The sequence below is a fragment of the Nannobrachium achirus genome (assembly GCF_963921795.1).
Source record: "Nannobrachium achirus genome assembly, chromosome: 17".
In the NCBI taxonomy this organism is placed as follows: Eukaryota; Metazoa; Chordata; class Actinopteri; order Myctophiformes; family Myctophidae; genus Nannobrachium; species Nannobrachium achirus.
In genome coordinates, this window is record NC_137824.1 from 32,036,925 (window position 1) to 32,060,276 (window position 23,352).

Sequence of the window (23,352 nt, forward strand, 5' to 3'; positions counted from 1 at the left end):
TAAAACACTTAGCTTCAACTCAAAATAGTAACCTTGACTTAATGTCTAGTGAACAAATGGACTCTTTAGCAACAAGAAAACAAGAAAAGGCACACAATAACTCCACACAACTGAGTTTTATATAGAAATAAATATTTATAGAAAATGTAAACAGTAAGTATAAATAAATGGATGGATGGATGGATGGATGGATGGATGGATGGATAGATCTCAGAGTCACTTAATGACAATTATAATAATTTGTGAGCCTACACACTCACACAGACCCTAAAAGCCAGCAAAATGAAATACTACCTAAGTTAACCTTAACTTGTGTCAGACTTGAATTCAAATGCAAGAGCAGCTTTATATAAATGTAGTAGTAGTAGTGTTATGAGAGGGAAGGTGATGTTTGTTCAGACTAGCAGGGACTTAGGTGGGACAGTTAACAAAGCATTATCCAGTTTCTGTCTATTGTTGATCCCTCCCCCCACCACCACCCTGATTGGTCCATCAGAGTCATTGTGAGTATTTAACATGGCTCTGTTTTAGCTCCATGACACAGTCATGACACAGTTCCATGTGTGCAAGTTCCTGAGGCTGAACTCTCTTCTGGACTAAAGGTGAAGTATAAATAAATAGATGGATAGATAGATAGATGGATAGATAGATAGATAGATAGTAAGTAGGTTGATGCACCAATTGATGCAGGTCAGAGTTGTCATATCTAAAAAAGAAGGTAACATTTGAATTCCCCATCAAAAAATACATACAATAGACATCCAATTTGTTTTTGAGATGGATAGGGTACAATTGGCAATTATAAAATACCAATTGATGCAGGTTAGAGTTGTCCTATCCCAAAAAGAAGGTAATATTTGAATTCTCCATCAAAAAATACATACAATAGACATCCAATTTGTTTTTTAGATGGATAGGGTACAATTGGCAATTATAAAATACCAATTGATGCAGGTTAGAGTTGTCCTATGCAAAAAAGAAGGTCATATTTGAATTCTCCATCAAAAAATACATACAATAGACACCTTTTTTTTTCTTTTTTGCTGCCTTTTTTTCGCGGCCTCGTCCATGGACCCGTCCACGGCCGGCCGTTTGCGTCCACGGCCGGCCGTTTGCGTCCACGGCCGCGGCCTCGTCCACGGCCGCGTCCCCGGCCGTCTGCGTCCACGGCCGCGTCCACGGTCGCGTCCACGGCCGGGACGGCCGGCCGTTTGCGTCCGTGGACGCGGCCTCGCGTCCACGGACGTTTTTTTCGCGGCCGCGTCCATGGACGCGTCCACGGTCGCGTCCATGGACGTGGACGCGGCGGCCAGCGGCTGTCTCTCTTTTATGCACTAATAGATAGAGAAACCCAATAGAGAGAAGAGGTTAGGAAGCCACTTGAATGTCCAAAAGCACAGTACACAAAAAATGGCTTGGAATGCAGCTACTCAAATGTGACACATTTCAAGCTTCCTCACGCAGTGTCACAATGCTGACATGTCAACATATAAGTGGAGAAAGGAAATGACAAGATCACATGAGGACTGAGACAATGGGGTGGGGGGGGGGGGGGGGGGGGGGGTGCATAATTATGCTCTTAACTGAAACACACACAATAAACTGTACAAAGAAACAATAGACAAATATTTACAATTAAGCTGACCCATGCATTAAGTAGTATTGTAAGAAATAGATCATATGCAAAAGACAAATCACATCTGGAGGACTAAAAGAAAAACACAATATAGTTTAAATAAAGCAGGATAAGTTTGTTGTTCCCTGTCCATCATGGGTGACGGTACATAAATTGTGACTGGAACGTGTCTGTTTTTAACAGTAGGCATTTATAATTCCCAACACACTTTGGAGGTTTTAGTCATTACCAGGCCCAGAATGTATTTGCAATGTCATTACATTCACATCCATGTACTGTGAAGTGGGCAGCAAGGGGATAAATGGAATCCTGTCTGGGAATGAATGGTACTACTGTGTTCAAACTCAAAGATATGGGATGTTTTACATTTATTATAGATTTTTGGGCAGGGGTACTGTATGGCATAGATCACAGCTTCGGAAGCACAGGCAGTGTGCTACTTGATCATACGACCTGTTTTAGCACAACGCTATTCTTTTATGTTTACAGCGAGAGACGGAGAGATCAATGACCACAGGGTGGGTGTGAACTGTGAACGTCTTCTCTGTCTTGACTTGCATTGCATTCTTGTCAGATGAACTGAACAAAAAACAACCCTGGACCATCCAGTCTTGGCAGAGCAGGCGGGCGATGATTTGATCGTTGCCTGGTTGTTGAAACGGAGAAAATCGAACACACCCCCGCCCTCAGGGCCCTGCTCAGGCGCACCAATGAAAGCAGATGCTAAAGCACTTTGAAGATGCAGGAAATTAAAGTTCACCAACCAGCACAGAATCGTTCTGTTGACCACATCTCTGCAGAGGTAAGGGCACTTGACTTGACCAGACTCTTTATTGACCACATTGCAGTATCGTTTCCATCCAGTACTGAGAGCAGCCCTGTCATATCCGTGGGGCAGACTACTTGATTGGTGTTTATCATGCTGCTGAGTGCTACTGGAGTCAGTTCTTTGAAGTCTAATGCGGGTCAATGTGGTCAATAATAACACAAACTGGCTGTCAGTACCTGGCCTGCTCTCTCTCAATAACCTGATCTTGTGCAAGTATGTGAACTTCTTCGGGCCACTATGTATAACGGTTTGTGGTGCACGCACGGCTGACGGTCACTAAAATATCTGCCATCAAAGTTAGCTGTTTGTTTTTGTTGTGGTGGCAGACGGCCTCACACAGACAGACAGACGGATGGACAGACGTGTTTGTTGCCTTGCTCAGGCTTCCATATCCTCTGAGTGTGGGCGTTGTTGTTGCTGTGGCCAGGCTCGGAAAGGGGGTGGGGACCTCTGGCGCAGAATGAATGCCGCAAAGCCAGGAGCCCTCTAGTGGTGGTCTCAAGCGAGTGCACATTGCAAACCAGCCATTACTGCGGCTGAATGAGAGCAGTTACTCTTAAATCAAAGGGGCCTAGTTCCTTTATGACAACCGCTGGCATCATGATGAGCAGACCGCAGGATCATTTAGGCTTTTAAAGGAAGCCACATTGGGACTCGCCCTCTTCTTAAGATGTTGGACTTGATGCTAAGTTGGGGGGAATGTGAAGACAACAGAGGTTGCATTGTCTCTGTTGGGAGGTGCTCCAGCACTGCTTGTTTGTAAACTAGACCGGACCCGTAAGTGTGTGTGTGTGTGCGTGCGTGTGCGTGCGCGTGCGTGTGCGTACTAAAGTTAGACTTGTGGAAACTGAGAAGATATTTTCAGAAGTAGAGCTTAACTATTTGTGTCTCTCTCCAGCTCCTGTCTTAGATTTATAGTTGTGCACTTGGATTATCAGCTTAAATATACTCTGTATATATACTAGGTATTTTCTTTACTATAGTAATAGTAATTGAGGAAAGGCAGAATGGAACAAATTGAATGGCAAGACAGCAGAGCGCCCTGATCTAACTGATCAGTTAGATCAGGTGTCCCTGTTTTGGGAATCTCATTATAGGCATTATATCTTTTTTTAATCTTTTGAATAGCCATAGTATAAAATGGGGCTTATGTCAAATCTGTGCTAACTATTTTAGACTTCTTCTCTTTTTTTGCCAGAAAGGCTTCAAGCCTGAGGAGCTCAGAGATGCAGAGTCAACATTCTTGCGCTGTTGTACAGTAACTATAGGTTACAAGTCAAGTCACAGACATTGTTCGGTTATAGCGTTATCTGGCCATAAAGTACCAAACCACTCCACATCTAAAAAGACAGATGTCATTGTCAACATGTGCTGTAAAGTTTTTTAAACTCTGAAACTAAAGCCTGCCTAACCCATTTAGACCTGAGGCCGGTTTTAAAAATGCCCTTTTAAATACTTTTAAATACAATTAAAAAATTAAATACTCAAGGCTTAAGGTACTTATTTCATATCCTTCTCTACGCTACTGCACATTGCTTGCTATCACGCGCGTCTAATCTCATCTGACTCTCAGTCTGTAGGCATCGGAAGTACACCGTTTACACACGAAATAAAATGAGTGGTTAAGTTGAGTACTGATTGATTACTGAACACGACACCTTTTTCATCGATGGTAACTTGACATTTTCTGTTTGGTGTCTGTCCCCTCCAGGCTGGAAGGGGGTGCTGCTCCAGCCACAACCCAGGGAAAGCCCAGCGGGACCACTCATAAAATCTGCCTGGTGTGCTCTGACGAGGCCTCAGGCTGCCACTATGGAGTTCTCACCTGTGGAAGCTGCAAGGTGTTCTTCAAGAGAGCAGTGGAAGGTACAGAAAATATGTATATATGACCACAAGCTGTCTCTATGGCTACATGTCAGGTCTAGAAATTAAATCCCTCCCCACCCCCCCCCCCCCCCCCCCCACCCCCCACTTGTACCTGATGCAAGGATAGAGGAAATGAAGAAATATGTTGTTAGAGAAGTGGTCCTTGAGTTCTTTTTGAAGCAACCATTTATGATTGTGTGACTCTGTTTATACACATACAAAACAATGATGGCAATGAAAGAACAGTCTTCAACACTCATGCTGCCATAGTTTTGCCATAACTAACGTAGATTAACTGCCATGGATCTTTCCTATTGTTTTTGGAGCGGTGTGTGTAACACAGCAGCTCCGCTATAGGCAGTAATGTGTGTCTGTCCTCACTAGTACGAGTGTGTCTGTCCTCACTAGTACGAGTGTGTCTGTCCTCACTAGTACGAGTCTGTCCAGTCAAGTTTGAAGAGGATCTGCACATGCGCGATTTTACCACACACACACACATACACACAAACAAACACACACACACACACACACACACACACACACACACACAAACACGTGCGCACAGCAGTTACACAACATTTCGGTACCTATCGAATTGAGTTCCCCTCCGCCCGGATGCATGGAGGCTGATGGGATACTGCAACATACTGCGTTATATAGATCTAAGACACAGAATTCAGATATCTAGAACACATAGAATCTAAAACATAGACCTGGAACTGCTTAAATTCACCGCTCCACTTCGAACGAGGTTTGATTTTACTAGATTTTTGGTGGTGCCGTGCACACGGTTATGTGTGTGGCAGTTCCTGTTCGTTCAAAATCTTGTCTCGGAGAAGAAAAAATACAACCGCAATGATTTGTGTGTAAGCTATGGTCCATAGAAAACATGCGGTTTTGACCAAACAAGCCATATGGGAAAAGAAGTGGAGATAAATCCATGTTTGTGCAGGAGCTTGTATACAAAGCAATGAGGAAAAGGAAGTGAGCAGAAGCTGTTTTCGCGAGGCATCATGGGAAATTTAGTTTATTTATTTATTTATTTCACTCTCTAGTGGCCGCAGCGCGGGGGCTATTGGTTACCATGGTAACCAGTAAACGTCCCTGGACGTGATAACGGGGCCGTGGCACTCCACGGGAGGTAATCCTTATCACGTTCCTGGATGTGTTAGGCAGCCCAAGTGTTAATATTGGTACATTTGAACGTGAAAATTGTCCTCTGATTCAGCTCATAATAACTATTGGGGGTAGAGGACATTAATACAGCGCCTTAGAGGCAGTCTGATTGCCAAACAGCCCCCCTACCCAAGACAGCTGCCCATTATGTCACAGTTTAATTCGCACTGCTACAGTTTCAAATTGGCACCCGGGACACCAACACACGCAAATAATATAAGTCTTTGAGCTTGGGAAGTCTTATGAAGGATGGACTCACGTTTCCTCACTGATAACTCCTCAGTCCTTAGAGATGCCGCCTAATCCACACTCCTCTCTCCTTGGGGCATGAATAAGAGACCTGGCTGGCATGACTGTCAAAATGGCAAACCGACTTGAACTTCCAGGTTCAAGTGAGGATAGAGGAGCAAGGAAATACCAGGCAAGAGACCTGGGATCTAGTTTCTGTCACATCAGTCCATAGTTACATTTATAATTATCGTCACCATTTACAGTTTGGAAAAAAAACACTAGAACTGTAGGTGGTACAATCAAATTTATTTGCTCCCTGGTTTCTTAGGATCATGATGCAACTCCATACAGGGCATATCTATTTTATGCCATTTAGAATTGTATTAATCACACATGAATTGTTTTACAACGAATGGTAAAACATTGAATGAATGGGTGGGAGGAGGAGAGATGGATGATTAATGGATGGATGGAGGAATGAAGGCTGGATGTTGACTCAATGTAAAACAACCTGTGCTCTGAAGTTGAAACTGCTGTTGCAGGAACAAACCTGGTGGGGAATTGGTTCAGGCACTCTCAGGCAGCCATAGTGGTGTTACTGATGTGACAGTGCTGCGTTGTGCTGGATTGGGGCGGCTACTCTTAGGGTACTAGCCATGATGGTTGTCTTTTCACTACTGCACAACAATACTGAAGCTGTGGAAGGCTCTGTCGCACCCGGGTAGGGGTGGAAGCCGTGTGGGTTATGGCTGTGGAGAGAGAAAGAAGGGAAGATGATTACAAGAGCCTCCATAGACAGTGGCTGCAGTAGGAGTATCAATACCGGTAGTAACATTAGTAGTGATAGCAGTAATGCCTAATGTGAGTAGTAGTAGCAGCAGTAACACAAATTAGTACACATGTAGAAGTGCATGGAGAAGTGGCCACTTCTCCATGCCCTCTAGAAGAAGAGCATCTTGCAGCCTTGCATTTAACTCTGTAGATTCTGCACCAGTTGTTGTCATTATGTTATTTTAACTCGGAAGCACACTCTTAGTTGGAGTCCAAAGCTAATTTCCCCTGCAGTCTTTTTTGCTTTTTGCCATGTCAGTAACAGACCAACTGTCCTTTCCCTCGTGTCTCTCAGGGCAACATAATTACCTGTGTGCTGGGAGGAATGACTGCATCATAGACAAGATCAGACGGAAAAACTGCCCGGCTTGTCGCTTCCGCAAGTGTCTGATGGCGGGAATGAACCTGGAAGGTACGAACCAGTCATATACAGTGTGCTGTGTATATCTATATAGATATAGATATAGATTTATAGATGTGTGTATGTGTATAAAATATATTATACAAGATATAATAAATATAACGTCAGATGAGAAGTCTTAATCACTTAAACCCTCTATACTTAATAAAACGGACCTAAGGTAGCACTGTACTTGGTGCGCTTTATCCCCCCTTTTACACCAAATCTAAAAAAGATGTAAGCGATCTACAAGCAACACAATGAGCTCGCAGATATGCTATGTTATAGGGATGATAGAGCTCAAGTGGTTAGATCAGCTGCTGAGGCAGCAGTCTGTAACTCCCTGATAAACTCAAACACTCTGTAAAGGTTGATCATTCTTTGTTCTCCTCTTCACTGTAGCCCGTAAAACCAAAAAACTGAACCGCTTAAAGGGCGTCCAGCAGAGCAACCAGGCAGAGCTGACTCCTCCCCCTCCTCCCGAGGTTCGGTCCCTGGTCCCCAAGTCCATGCCACAGCTCATCCCCACCATGCTGTCGCTGCTCAAGGCCATCGAGCCGGAGACCATCTACGCCGGCTACGACAGCACCCTGCCCGACACCTCCACCCGTCTCATGACAACCCTCAACCGCCTGGGAGGGCGGCAGGTCATCTCTGCTGTCAAATGGGCCAAGGCTCTGCCAGGTAGAATGGGAACCCGGTTCACTTAGGGTTGTCACAAATCACAATCATGACGTTTTACTTAAACAAACAATATTGCACTTACAGGTAGAGACAGCCCACAACTGATGAGAGAAATTGAGAACGAAAACAACATCACGCTTATGGTTGTAGTTGCCCAACCGGACAGGTCTAGATAGGTTTCACTTGCCTGCTGTTTTGTTTTTCTTGCCTCGGGCGTTTGGACATCCCTTAATGTCGGCCCATGCAGTTAAATTTAATTCTATTTTAGTGCTCAAAACAATGTATTCGTTGTTGAATTCTGTCCTCTTTGTTTCACTGGTGAAGTTGGTCTCATAATTCATTTAACTGGCATGAAAACAACGAACACACTCTTCTCCATCACTCTCTTCTCTATCACTCTCTTGTGACTATACAGTATGTGTGTAGAGGACTACTGTCGGACTGCCCGTCTGAGGTCTTGGTGACAGACGTAATCAGTTAAAATTGGCAGTTGCATAAATTGGAGACAAACATGTTCTCTTTTTGCTATGTAGGAGACAAGCCAAAACCCTAGGATACAGCGGGAAAAGTACACATATGATATAGAATGTTGCTATTGTTGTCAGTTTGAAAGAGTATGTATGTTGCTGTGTGTTAGGCTTTAGGAACCTGCACCTGGATGACCAGATGACTTTGCTGCAATGTTCCTGGCTCTTCCTCATGTCCTTCGGCCTGGGCTGGAGGTCGTACCAGCAATGTAACGGCAACATGCTCTGCTTCGCTCCAGATCTCGTCATCAACGAGTATGTCGTACACTTATCTATGGACCAGAACTCAAAGATCTTTGTTTCCATTGTTGGGTTGGGATATCCTGACATTTCATGTCATGATTATTGTGGACAAAATAATTGCGTTTAATGATATTATTACGATGATTCAAATATGCTTAAAACTTTAAATGTTAACTGCTCGCACCCCATCATACATATTTTGGGTGAACATTAGCCAAAAAGTAGGGGTTGATGTCATCCGATCTCTATTCCATTGAGTCTAACAAAGAGTCAGCAATGTTTGTAAGTGGCACATGTTATTATCTCTGCCGGACCGAAAGGTGTGTTTTAGCCCCTCTGTGTGTGTCTGTGAGTGACTTGTGTGTCTGTTTTGGCCTATACTGCAACTCTTGAACAGTGGGCACAACCAACACCTTTTTCACTTTGACAATTATTGGGGTGCCACAAAGGCTAGAAATGTTATTATTTTGTTGCAGAAACTTTATCTTCACCAAATTAGGAACCCACGACTTACACAGCTTTGGGTAGGCAACCCAGCCTGGTAGAGATATGCGCTCTGCGGAGCACCCCTTTCTAGTTTGTCTTGGTTTTTGTCTTGTCTCAGACTAGAAGGTTCCTATAGAGTTTAGGCATTTAAGAGAAATGAGATGATATCTTACCGCACATTAAGTAAATACGCTTTGAATAACTTTGTGGTTGTGCCATGTTTGTACCAGGGACCGCATGAAGTTGCCCTACATGTCTGACCAGTGTAACCAGATGCTGAAGATCTCCAGCGAGTTCGTCCGACTGCAGGTTTCCCACGATGAATACCTTTGTATGAAGGTGTTGTTGCTGCTCAGCACAGGTCTGTCTGTCAACCTTACCCATCTCCAACCCTCCTTTAACTTGCCAACACAGAACTAGAACTATATAAAATAGGTATTGCTATTCAAGTCAGCATTCTGGGATGGTCAAGGGGCGGCCATTTTGAAGACTTATTACTATTGAGTTCACGACTATTACTCATGAACTCATGTCACCACTAATTGTTTTTGCAAGCAGACACTGTCTTCTAAGTTAAATAAGCAGTATTTTAGATATATGTTCATATCTAAAAGTTTTAAGTCAGAGTTTTTGGGATGAATACATGTTTTAAGCTCAGTTCTGTTTCTATATATAGTGAACGTCACATTAGAGCAGAAGTATAGTTTGTGTTAAGTCAATCTAAATATATTATATATTACTAAATATATTATATATTAGTTATATAAACATGAGCTGTTTGATTTGTGACTGCTATTAAAACTAACCACAGAACTGAACATGGTTCATGACACGATTGCTTTGTTACCGTAGCTATTCCATAATTGCCATTTAATGGTGTACTAGCTGAATTAGCTGGGCAGACAGTGTAACATCCGTTCTATCCAATTCCAGTTCTATGCTCTGACCCCCTTCTAACCACTCTCTCTCTCTCTCTGCTCATTATTGATTCCTGTACTGAAACACATTTACTCTAGTCTCTAACCCTGTACAAATCAGGATGCTAACTCGGTTTGTCTCTTTCATTGCAGTGCCAAAGGATGGGTTGAAGAGCCAGGCGGTGTTTGATGAGATCAGGATGTCATACATCAAGGAGCTGGGCAAAGCCATCGTAAAGCGCGAGGAGAACTCCAGTCAGAACTGGCAGCGCTTCTACCAACTCACCAAGCTGCTGGACTCCATGCACGAGGTAGGGAAATACTGTGTCTTTTCGAATACACCTCCTCTTCCTCAACGTGGAGTCATGTACTTGTTTTGCTATCATTTCAGTTGTTGATATATATATTTTTTTACAAACCGTTTGGAGCATTGGATCTTCCCAGTTGTGATGGCACAGCTGGCAAGATCCCACGCTCCATCTGGTCCACCCAGTCAGCTTCAACCAACTGTTTGAATCCCATCCCTTAGATGGGCTCAGTTAGTCCTTGTTGTTGGTAGATTTGATGGCATAAATATTAAATAAAGTAACTAGCACTTCAATGTCAAATGCTTTGTTCCTAACTGTTAGGAAGCACATTAATCTTTACATGATTTTCAAGAAGATTTTGGGATGCCTTGTAAATGGGTGAAGTTTATTTCCAGCCAATTGCAAATGCTAAATACTGAAACAATCTGGCAGCTAATCAGAGCTGTGCTTTATGTAAAAACAAAAGTGCTATAGTCTAAATATGATTTCCATGGCAACCCACCAAAACAGCTTGTTTTCTCCATGGGCAGAAAGATATGCTGTGAAATACATTTATTTTCTTTTGAAGAAACTTTCTTAACATGCTTTATACACTGGTGAATTAATATGACCCCTTTAATAACATCAATTGCAGACCTGCCAACCCATACGCATTTTGCGTAGTAAGCACGCATTTTTAGTCTCTGTACGCAGGTACGCAAACTCCTCTAACGGCTACGCATTATCGGGTGATGGTAAAGTGAGGCAAACATTTTTGCTCCATGCCGTGTAGTTCCTCCCAGGCACCACATGAATGGTGTGTGAATGGGGCGCATGGCGCTGGGGAGCACTAGAACGGAAGCGATGCTCGTTTTATCGACAGAAGAAGAATGATTGGCGGACTGTTTGTTTTGGTAATAGAGTTATAGAAGAAGGTTTTGGTTTAGTTCAGCATGCACGCATCTCACAGCGACGCAGACGAGTTATCGATCGGATACATAACGGCGATATTAATCAGATTAATGTATAAAGAAGATGATACGGAGAAGGGCCGTGGTGTTGCGCGAGTCGATGCACAGCGACTGTTCGCCCTGTAGTGCTGCCAACGAGTAACAGGTAATAAACTTTTAAAACCCTCCTCTGAGGTGAATTCACATGTCATAGCAGCCACGATGGTGAGAATTGGTGAAATCTTGTACTATGCCTAACCTAACCCTATCTGGCGACGCTGGTGAAACGAAACAACGAGCTGCTCCGGTCCGCCTGGAGTTATACTTCGTCATACGACGGTTTTGCAGCGAGCAACCAGTCGGAAAATGTCAAAACGTGTGACCCATCGAGTATGAATGAATGAATGAATTAGGCCTATGTGTATTGTCAAAAACATTAACAGTGAACACATTTATCACCTGTGAATATATGAATGACATTAATGGTCTATCAGTATCAACAATGAGTAGCCTACAGCCTATATGAATGAATATACAGACTAGGCTGTATGTGATCTATACACAATGTAGGCCTATATATCAATTAATGGATGGAATAGAAACCTACATGAGTTGAATACTTTCAACTTAATGCAAATCATGCATAGAAAGGTGGTTTTATTTAGGCTGCTCAATGAACAATGTTTAACAAAGACACAGGTAAATATTTAAAGGTAAATAGCCTACCTGACAATGTAAAGCTATTTTGCTATTTGAATAACATGATTATGTTGATGTATGTTCATTCATTAAGTCACTGGTGAGACTGTTTTGCTAGTCTATTGTTAACTAACTCTGAGCAAGTGCAGTTAGTATATTTTATTAAAGATTTGTCAACAATATTGCCAAAGCAACATTACTGTATTGCCTGGTAATACTAGCCTACTTTTTCTCCTGACCAAATGGCATTTTTATTTAAAAGGTTGTTCTAACATCTTGCCTCCTCCTATTAGTGTAAGTCAAGACATGCAATGTGCTACATTTCTGGTGTGAAATTTTGTTAACATAACTGTAAAGGTCCCACCCAAAAAGGTGCATGGAACCCCCCAAAATATACGCTGTTTTGTGCGGGAAAACAACAAAAATTGCAACGCGGGCGCTGCGCGGGCGCTGCGTGCCCGCGCATGAGTACTCAAAAAAATTTGCCAGGGTTGACAGGTCTGCAATTGTGTAATTTGTTAAACGTCAGTGGTCCTTGAGCAGCTTTTACAGTCGACTCCTATAATGTTCTGATATATGGTTGAGAATGATAATGATGATGATGATGATGGTGGTGGTGGTGGTGCTGTGCCTCCAGATGGTCGGCGGTCTGCTCAACTTCTGCTTCTACACCTTTGTGAATAAATCCCTGAGCGTGGAGTTCCCAGAGATGCTGGCAGAGATCATCAGCAACCAGTTACCAAAATTCAAAGCCGGGAGCGTCAAGCCGCTTCTCTTCCACCAGAGATGACCGTGTGGCCGCTACCACCGCCCACCTACCCCTCCCTCTCTGAGATACAATGCCTTAAAGACCCACCTCATCGTCCCTAGAGACACGGACGGACACGGAAGGAACCGTTAGTGGACAGAACACGGAGAGACGGAGATGCTCTGAGGAGAGAGACAGAGGGAGCGACGGATGTTTCGGGAGCGAGTATGCATACTTGTGGGGGTTCACGGGGCGAGAGAGAGTGAGAGACATTTATGTAGTGACGGGAGGACGAATGCAGAGATTTTAGTTTTGTCGAGCGGTCTGAGATACAGTATATAATAACAAGTAGGATTGTTATTTTTGTTTTGTAAGATTATGATATGAGGTAATCACAGAGTGAAATAGGCTAACCATTCATGTCATCTCAGGTTTCTTATCCTTGAAAAACAACACAGTATCCGCAGTAGATAAGACAGATATCTATGTACAGGCTATGATAATATTTTCTACATTTTTCAAATTATGTCACACTTTATACAGTTTGTCCAGGTCCTTGTTACATGAGAAGATAACAAAGTAGAACTCGTGCTATTAAATAAACAAGACTTGTAGACTAGTTTTTAGGGATCCACAAACAGGAACAGCGTGTTTTAACAGTCACAGGAAAGTGATATCCTCGTTTTCCGAACAGTCATTTAAAAAAGCTTAACGTTATCGCTTCAATGTTGTTGGGACATAACATGGACTTCTGTTGGATAATTACTTTTGTTTTGTTTTTATGAGGATGTGTACAATTCACACAAGCTAACCTCTTCCAGGTTTACACGTCTGTTATAAAAGGGAAACGAAGACGATGTGCCTTTTCGCTTCAACCTTGCTTTTTAGCTGTTCAGTTTGTACCTGTGTGAGAGTCCCTTCATCCATTCACCACAGTCTACCCTCATCATACCTGATTGTATTCTGAAAGACATGCAGTTTCATCTTTCCCCCCTCTCTCTCTCAGTTGCAATGTTAAGCCTGATTCATGCTTCGGTGACAAAAACAAAAAGGAACATTTTCCACTGAAATAAGTTCTACACTTTTTTTTGTTGAAACTACTTAAATCTACTGAAGTGGCAGCTTTGTCATCCTATACCACGACAGAAAAGAAGCGGTCCTTAAACGGGAATAAGAATGAATATCCAAACTTCCTGCCGTGATCTCCCTCCCTCTGGCGCACGTTTGAGCACTTAACATCCCTTACTTAAAGGCTTTAAAAAGACTGTGAAAGAAGGCATTCTGAGAGGCTGGACTGATCTCTGTACAGAGGAATATGAAATATGGAAGGATGATGGAGTATTGTTTGTCTGTTTGTCAAGTACCCTCCCCCTCCCAAAATTGTGTAATGTGACTGGAATGTAAGAGAAATTTGCGTCAGCCAATCAGACTATAGAGGGCATGTTCTATGTTGGGTTTTCTTTTTTGTACTAGAAAGTACATGTGTCATGTTCCATGACCGGTTGGTGTCTGTGGTTCCATCGTGGCTCAGAATGATGGGAAAGCGGACGTCATTTATTGCGAGGTTTTATTTTGTTTTGTTTTTCTTAGGGAGCTACTAAGTCGTGATAGGAAATTAGAAACTTCACATGCAGTCCCAATTCTGCCAAACATTATCCCCACTGGAGTCCTTTATAAACATGTTTTATAAACCACTTGAACCCTAGTGTCCCCTATGGGTCTGCAAAAGCATTGTGAGCTTGTAGATCGGCTATTTTCACAAGATATTTAGTGTAGCGGGGAGGAGGAGGCCTAGCATAGAGCCCTGGGGACTCCGGTCAACTAAGTACATAGGGTTTAAGTGATTAAGGACCACCAGTGGCAGGCATGTAATCTGGTAAAACCTCACACAGCTGTTGAAAACCTCAGATCTACCATTCAGGCCCCCTGCACCTCTTTTAGAGACCTTTTAGGCACCTTGTGATCATTTTGGCGCTTCTTATTGTGTGTATGTGTGCGCACTTGTGTGCAAGCCGCATATATTTGCAGCAGGTGTGTGTGTGTGTGTATGTGTGTGTGTGTGTGTGTGTGTGTTAATGCTTAGACAACCCCCAATGTTTGAAAGCACTCTGTCTAGTATGTGACTCCACAGCAGGCAGATTCCATCCTACATTCTCTGGAAACCATTTCAGTGCCAAACTCTTGTTTTTCTGCCCGTTTTAAATCATTTTGATACCGTAAGTCAGTGTTCATACCGCATCATCAGAGAAACATGTATCTCAACAGTAAAGCTTGTGAAAGTTAACTTTCCTATTTTTAAATAGGATTTATTTAGCACTCTCACTACACAAACAAAATGATCACAACAGATTTATTTCAACTTTATGTTCTACTGCAAGAGATTCACTCGTTAATTGTATAATTACATAGCATAACATAGATCTATCAGTAACTCATTGTGTTATGAAAGTAAATGGGAGTTTGAAATGTGTTATTGTCATTTATTTTATTTTTGTCATTTTAGCACCATTTGGGTTTGTCTGCTTAGTTTGTCATGGCTGTCTTTAATACCCCAGTTACTGTATGTTTTTGTGTTTGAAAGCACAAAAATGTATCCAGATTTCACTCTAATGAATGTGAAACTTAAAGCCGAAATTGTTTAAAAGAAAAGAACGTAACACCTGTGCTTTACAAAAACAATAAGTGTGAAAGGTGGCACACTGTCCATGTTTTAGATGATTGGATATCAAGAGTCTTTGGGTACTTATTTAAATTTGAGTTATTGTTATTAAGAGTAATTTTGACAACTGCATTTTGTGTTCATACACAAGAGAACATTGGAACAGTAATCGAGCAGTACATTCTCACACAATCGAGCAGTACATCCTCACACAACCATACTGTAGATACAGTACTCTTATGCCAACATCCAATGTGAAGCTACTGGAGTAATACTCATTACTTCCATGCTCGGGGTCACCATTGGTTGAAGGTTGATGAAGTGTTTATGGTCACCCATATTCACTGGTAAAACTGTAAAACCAAAAACAACAAATGTTTTTAGTTTGGACTCCCCACATGGTGTGCTTGTGTGTTTGTTTGTGTTTTATGTTATTTTAAGACTGATCAGGTAAGTTTTCCGGGTGTGTATGGGCTGCCATGCCGATGACTTTATTTATGCTCCATCATATGCTGAAAATAGGCATTCTACAAGCTCACAACGTGTCGCAAATGTGACACTTTGGGAGCTTGTAGATGGGCTATTTTCAGCCCGACAACGTCATGCGACGAAGTATAAATCAGGCTTATGTCATCACAAGTGTCATCCTCCCAGCTGTTGTTCACTCCTTCCCATGTTCCAAAATGAACGATTGTGTTTTCCTTTTGGGTGATTCAATAGAGATAGTTGTGATGAAAACCATCCTTTTTAAACTGCAGAACGGTTACTTTCACATCCAGTCTTCACACCTCTGCTGCTGCTGTTCAGAACCTTTTTTTTACAGATATACAAAAACCACACACTTGCCTCTCCTCAAAAACGTATAGGCTACGGTCACCTTCCTGTTGTAGCCTTTTTACGAGGATAACCGAATATGCAAAGGAAATGCCAGATAAACATACTATTTCATTATTGCATGAAAATACATATAACTGCTTCCTTTGATGTATTCTTACTTTCAAATATAAGCTATTCACACAGAGGAGTTTTAACACTTATCCTTTATCTCTGCAGGCCAGATTTTCAGGAAAAGATGTACGCTTGTCAATAAACTATTCAGGCAGACTGCACACGATGGAAAGCCTATTTGAAGTTTGAATACAAGGTGACCAAAGCAAATAACAGTCAAACTTTCAGCATATTTCAACATAAGAACTCTAGCTCTTAGAAGTGTACAGCACTTTGTTTTGTAACACATTTTGTATTCTATCTTGACGGCTTTGGTCAAATTGTGTAATACTGTGAATAGGAAATTAGTCAGTTTTGTTTGTTTTGTTTTCCACACAAACTGTTTGTGAAAGTAATCAACCAGCTTGAATCTAAAAAAGAAAAGAGAAATTTGCACTACCCAAATATTGTTTGAAAATCTATTTTGTATAAAATATATGCAGACATTAACTTTTGAGAAATTAAGGGCGGATCACGTTCACTGGTATATGCTTTCTTTAAAGCTTTGTTTTTGCTTAAAGTTTCAATTATGTACATATAATCCATTGTAAAGAAAATGTGGTGTATTTGTCTCAAAATAATAGTTTTTCTATATCCTCTGTATTATTTCTCCTCTAGTGTGAATTCCTGTTGATCTTTTCCTCCATTGATTAAATGTTGAACTATGTCTTCGTTGTGTGGTACTTCTCAAAACATGGAACTGTATGCGATGTATGACATGATATTAACTTGATTCTGAACAATGGAAACGGTAAGCTTTTAATGGTCACAGCAAGCACTTGTTCATTAAATAAATGAGCTTTTCCATCACAGTGCTTGTTTCATTGACTCAGTCACAATCTACTGACTGAAGGGAGTTGGTGTGAATTCTCAAACCATCTATGTTTAGTTTGTCATAATCATAATTAAGGGTGGGGAAACAATGTATTCACTCAAATATATTTAAAGTGATCCCTGGCTAATACGACAAATATGCCTTAATACATTATAATAGTCCTCTATAACTACAATGTAAAATTAAAAACACCTTACATATTTTATTTCTCCTAGAAATAACAAATCTTTCACTCAATAGGGGAAATGCCTGTCGCAAGTTGATGATGTCATAAATGTCATGTGTGATCTATCCCTATGGAATTTACGGCATGCATGTGCAAAAAACACATTTGAAATATTGATTTGATGCTCATATTAACCATAGGAAATATTAAGTTTGTTTTTATTTTCACATGCATGCCATAAATACCATAGGGATAGATCACACATGACATTTATGACATCATCAACTTGCGACCCTGTTAAGTTAAAGATTAGCTATTTCTAGAAGAAATAAAATATTTAAGGTGTTTTTAATTTTACTTTGCAGTTATAGAGGACAATTATAACGTATTAAGGCATATTTGTCGTATTAGCCAGGGATCACTTTAAAATGTTCTGGTATAAAAGAGAAATCACAAAAATCGTAATATCGAATAGGGAGGTATAAGTGAATCGTCCCACCCCTAATCATAATCTTTTTTTTCTCCCCCATGTACTTTGTGTTCCCTGTATCACATTCTGAGTGATGGATGAGGGGAGTTGGCAGTTTTGACAATAGGGACACTGGACACTTAAGAGCTATTGGGGAAATGTGTATTTCATTTCAATTCTCAGTTGGGTTCAAGTTTTAGTTGGGGAAAGAATGTATACCTCAGGCTTGATCTTAAGAGCAATTGAAATGGAGCTGGTATAGCGCTGTTGCCTCACAGCTAGAAGGTCTTGGGTTCGATTCCCGCTGGGGACGTGTCCTCTCCTCTGCGTCATCAGTGCCCATACCCTAGGTGGGGTTGGGGAAATAGCCTTTCTGTGTGGTATTTGCATGTTCTCCCCATGTCTCTTAGGGTAGGTACCCTCACAAAAAAACATGCAGTAATCCTGGTCTCTATACTGCCTGATCGAGGGGAAAGGAACTGGTTGGAATAACGTGCTCCTTCCACACACTACGTCCAGCCGGGTAAACTCCCCCTCAGGTGAGAAGAAAAGGTGAAAAGAAGTGGCAGAGGGAGTGTAGCGCCCAAGATTACATTAGACAATTGAAAAAATGGGTTACAAAATATGGGAAAACAATATTAAGAAAAAGATAAAGAAATGGAGCTGGAGGTGCTCTGGTTACAAGTTCAGATTGTCAGGAGTTGTGTGTTTGGGCCTCTGTGGGGGACTGGGGGTCATTGCAAGTTGTATGTTTTTGTGTTCTTTGCTCTGCCTAATTGTCAATCGATTAGTGTCTTCATCTCATAAGCCCATTCCTCATCAACGACAGCTATGACCTCACCTTTCTTTCACTGTCCTGTGAGAAAAATTGCTTTACAAACACTATTACACTACGACATGTCATAGGCTACTATAGTGTTATACTAAATCTGTAATACTATGCTAATACATATTGTTATAACATTTTAATGTAATAGAAATATATTGTGTATATAATATTTTGTTTTGTCTTATATAGGCCTAATGTTTATTACATTTACATTTGACATACATACCTACATTTAATGATTACAATGACATACTAGGCTATTTCACTATTTCTATTTATTTGATTAAACATGATGACATACATTACTAAGCTATTTTATACACAATGTCATAGTATTGTTGCGACTGTAGGTCACAGTTTAGTATGTGAACGGTCACAGCTTGTCCGTATGTGTGTATCTCTGTCTATATCTCCTGACACTGGGGATCTATGGGTTCGTCACTCTGACATCATGCACTGACGTCACTGTGATGTCAGGGGAACCACTCTTAACAGAATGGGTTTGCCGCTCTGGCTTCACTGTAATGTCACACTAACAGAATATATGGAGTTCCCAGATGTCATCAATATTAAGCCCATATCTAACAGGACTTCATATGGGAATGCCCATATATGGAGGCCAAATACCACACTAACGGCTGGTTCTACAGACAGGGATCTCCATATATGGGCATAAAAGGGTATGATGTCAGATGTCATTAACATCATAGGACTTTCACATAAAATTTCACAAATAACTGAGTAAGCATGTTTGGGCTCTCACAGCAAATCTCCATATACAGTACATGGATCTCCATATATGGGTACCAGGGGTCTCCATATATGGGTAACTGGTCAGATATACACCACTGGTCAGATGGCCAATAATTGGCATGTCGCCCTGAAGCGTCTTACTAGTATACTATTATTATACTTAATTTCTTATTATTTTATGTCAGGACTACTGGAGAGTGGAGACCCACTGCACATAGTTGGCTATTTGAAAATAGACACCATGCGTTGTGAGCTTGTAGATCTGATCTGTAGATCAATAAAAACAATTGTTGACATTTTCTGAATAGCATAAATTTGGAAATAATTTTGAATTTTCACTTCGTTTCAGTTAGGCCTAAAGGGTCCGCCGCCGCCTAATAAAATATAAATATCAATTTGTGGGTTGTTGGGTCTTTCTAAATCTGAGAGACAAATAGGCCTACTGTAGTCTACTTTTACTTCACTAGATTAATTTGAAAACTTTAGTAGGCCTAACTAGTTACTTTGTAGGTTTGATTATTATTCAAAAACATACATTAACCACTTCAGCCCTTGGCTTAGGCTATATACATTTTGGTCATTTGAAAATAGCTGATCTATAAAGCCTGTAGATCTGCTATTTTCAAAGGACTTTTAGACATTTTATACATTTGAAAACTTGTGAAATGGGACATTCTGCATTTTTGGTAATAGCCAGGGTCTAGGCTACTATAAGTAGGCCTACTTTTACTCAATTACATTTAGAATTCAGGACTTCTACTTGTAACTGAGTAATTCTACATTATTGATACTTTTACTTTGCTAGTAAAAAAATAATAATGACTTTTTCCACCACTGGTTGAAGTCAATCACAGCCGGTCAATCATCCATCCCCGTAGGTTTTCCCTGATGACGACGTGATGATTGATTCGAAACACCTGCTGGGGTTTGGTGGCACTCAGCGTGTGGTTCAGTTTACCTGAACTCTCTCCCCATTTCTTTCCCCCCCTTTTTTATGTTTTATTTTGTAATGGAGACACAAACGCTGATGTCAGTTTTAGTTCATTATTTCCATGCACTTGTTCTAGTGTTGCTTGTCAGTAGTGGTAGCGGACCGTGTGGCCTCCTGGTGAAATCTCTAGATGTTGACGAGTTGCCCCATGCACGCATATTCTCCTCCCTGTTCAAAGCCATGTCAGAGCACGGAAAGACCTGGACCGCGGATCTAAAAGAAAACGTGTTGCTGAAACCTGACCACAGATACATAAGATACATGAGAGATGTCCATAAGAAGTTGTCGAGGGAGCGCAGGAGTTTGAATGGGGGAGACAACAACCTCATCAACACGATTCGGCTGATCAAGCCTCGAGGTGAATGTCTGGACCCAAGCAAAGGTAAGTGGGCTCTTCTGACTTCTAGCCCTAGGCTAAAGGGGAATACATTTCTTCTCCAATGTGCAGTAACTGCGTATAAAAAAATGACTGAAAGATGTCAAGTGTTCCAACTGGTCAGCCAAATGAGATATCAGCGTATAATAAGTGATATTACACTGATTGTATATCTGTTCTTGAGGTTATAATTATTGTTTATCACAAAGGCTAATTTGACCTTTGGGAAACACAAATAAGTTGGTGTGTCCAGAAATGTAGTTACTGCACTTTGGCTTTGTAGGGTATCATAGTTTAGACCCCTCAGTCACATGCTACCCATTTTATGGTTTAAAACAGTGGTTTTCAACCAGTGGTCCTTGAGGGAGTTCCAGGTGGTGATGATGGAGAGTTGGTTACCAAATGGACACTTATAGATTTTCTGTAACTCTTTAGAGCTTAAAATTAAACCAAATTGATTTGGTTTCATTGAAAACTCTCAAGAGTTAAATTATGGTTAAACATCTGCATTTCATAATTTACACGAAGTCTACATAATTGGAGAATGTAGAATTGTATTTTATTTTGGCCTGTTATCTCTCCCTATGACACCACATACAAAACAGCTTGGAATTGTGGACATCATCTTATCCAACGGCAAAATAATGTTCTACGTTTTGTGTCTGAGAGGCTATATGTCATCAAATGGTCGCCCAATGCACGTAGCTCAAATGCAGAATAAATAGTGGACATTGGTACGAAAGAGTTTAAACCACTGGTTTAAAGTGTGTGTGTGTGTGTGTGTGTGTGTGTGTGTGTGTGTGTGTGTGTGTGTGTGTGTGTGTGTGTGTGTGTGTGTGTGTGTGTGTGTGTTAAATATGTATATTCAGATAGCATAGTAGTCAGTAGGTGTTTGTCCAGTACTAGGGGTCTCTCCAGCTCTAGTAAATAGAAAATTTGTTTTTAGATTGGTTGCAAATTGGGATTGACTGACAGTGTGATACTGTATACTGAAGTATGTTTTCATCTCCCACAGAGGTACTAATGGAAGACGTCTTCTACAACCTGGATCAATTGAGAGACCAAGAGCAGGTTTTGAAATCCATTCTGCTGCTTTCTTTTGACCGACACCAAGAAGCGCCTGTCTCTACTGTGTGCTACCTGAAGGTCAAAGAGAAGCAGAAGGATTTGAACCAGTGTACGCTTTGCCCCGGCTTCCACACTACCAACTTCACAGTAAGTGGAAACGGACGTCGCAGGGGGATTTGGGTGGAGGTTGATATCGGTCCGTTTCTCCTCCCTCTCTTGAGGTTTCAGAGGAAGAACCTGCATCTGCTCATCAAGCTGAGCTGTGCAGGGGACAGAGGGAAAGTCGGGGACAAGAATGAAGCCCCAATAGAACCCGCTCTGTGGTCTCCATCTCTCCTCCTCTATCTCAATGACCCCAGCAAGCAAGCCCATCAGTGGTCGCCTGGGCCTGTGAAAGCAGCTCAGCGGCTCGGTACCTCAGTGAACCGTTTTGGCTGGGAGGTGGGGTTCAATCCCAAACGAAAGGTTGACGGCAGCAGGAGACGGAGGGAATCTCCAAAGGGCAAAAGAGGCGAACAGAGCCTGGAGACTCAGCTACCGGCCCTTCGTCCCAGCTCTGAGTTCAAAACAAGCGACTGTGACTTGTACGACTTCAGAGTGAGATTCAGTCAGCTCAAACTAGACCACTGGATCGTTTTCCCTCCCAAGTACAATCCCAGGTACTGCAGGGGCCAGTGTCCGAGTCCAATGGGCTCCATCTACGGATCCCCTGTCCATACCATGGTCCAGAACATCATCTTTGAGAAGCTGGACTCCTCTGTGCCGAGACCCTCGTGCGTCCCCTCCCATTACAGACCTTTAAGTGTCATGATATTCGAAAAGGATGGATCCTATGTCTTTAAGGATTTAAGAGATATGGTGGCCACCAGGTGCACTTGTCGCTAAGTCCACATCTATCATATATATGTATTTGGAAAAAGTACAAGCTGGACAGCGTATCAACCTTAAACCCTTCTTAGCGGTGAACATGGATTAATTCACTTTATTCCTGTAAATGCCTAGATGTTAACCATCACATAACCTGCCTAGGCTCAATGACGTCGGTCAGGATTTGTAAAACCAGTATTTTGATGTACAGCAGCAGATGGAGTTTACTTAAACAAGTGTATATTGATGGTAGCTGTTTTATTCCAATGAAAATGAAGAAATTAGTAATTTATTTTTCTTTGATTTGTTTTGTTCTATTATTTAAGTAGGTGGGGGTGTTTGTTTAACAGAGACGTTTGATGCACTGAAGAAAATGTATAATTTATTATTATTTAAAGTTTTTCTTAATTTATTTTAGGGGGTGGGTGGTCTGTCTATTATTTAACACGGTAATATGTCATACCTTTTACATTCCTTTTTATTGCTGGGGATTACAGATGTTTGTCTGGGTTTTCCCTAATGTCCAGAATGAAATCTATCAAAATAGCGTGTATTTATTACCTCTGGTCATCACATGACGGCATACCTATGAATTTGTACAGACAATTCTGTCTAAATGCATGTCATGTTTATTTATATGAATGTAATTAATGTACTATGTCTGTGTTCATCTGATGGATGGCTATTCACATAATGAGAAACATTGAAAAAAGAATGTCAATTAAAAAAAAAAAGTTTAGCATTTTTTGGGTGTCTGTCTGGTCTCAGTTGCTACCAACTAAATTACTAATGCGACTATATATTTCCAATAAGAAAGTAAGCACAAATGGAATACATTCATA

At 41.3% G+C, this 23,352-nt stretch overlaps 2 protein-coding genes across 2 annotated transcripts in view; both read left to right on the top strand.

The window, feature by feature from the left end:
- The window catches only part of nr3c1 (nuclear receptor subfamily 3, group C, member 1 (glucocorticoid receptor)), a 34,397-nt gene extending 17,605 nt beyond the window's left edge, over positions 1-16,792 (top strand). Inside the window, exons 3-9 of the mRNA XM_080746350.1 lie at positions 4,177-4,331; positions 6,865-6,981; positions 7,372-7,653; positions 8,291-8,435; positions 9,140-9,270; positions 9,980-10,137; positions 12,400-16,792. Coding sequence (XP_080602476.1) covers positions 4,177-4,331; positions 6,865-6,981; positions 7,372-7,653; positions 8,291-8,435; positions 9,140-9,270; positions 9,980-10,137; positions 12,400-12,552 — 1,141 coding nt within the window. The 3' untranslated portion in view covers positions 12,553-16,792. The remainder of the gene's footprint in view (positions 1-4,176; positions 4,332-6,864; positions 6,982-7,371; positions 7,654-8,290; positions 8,436-9,139; positions 9,271-9,979; positions 10,138-12,399) is intronic.
- Positions 16,793-20,379: 3,587 nt separating this feature from the next.
- gdf9 (growth differentiation factor 9) lies at positions 20,380-22,528 on the top strand (the record flags this gene model as incomplete). The annotated part of the gene is made up of 3 exons (XM_080746674.1): positions 20,380-20,581; positions 21,591-21,790; positions 21,872-22,528. 3 exons carry the CDS (start codon positions 20,380-20,382, stop codon positions 22,526-22,528), a joined length of 1,059 nt encoding a protein of 352 aa, XP_080602800.1.
- Positions 22,529-23,352: the final 824 nt, after the last annotated feature.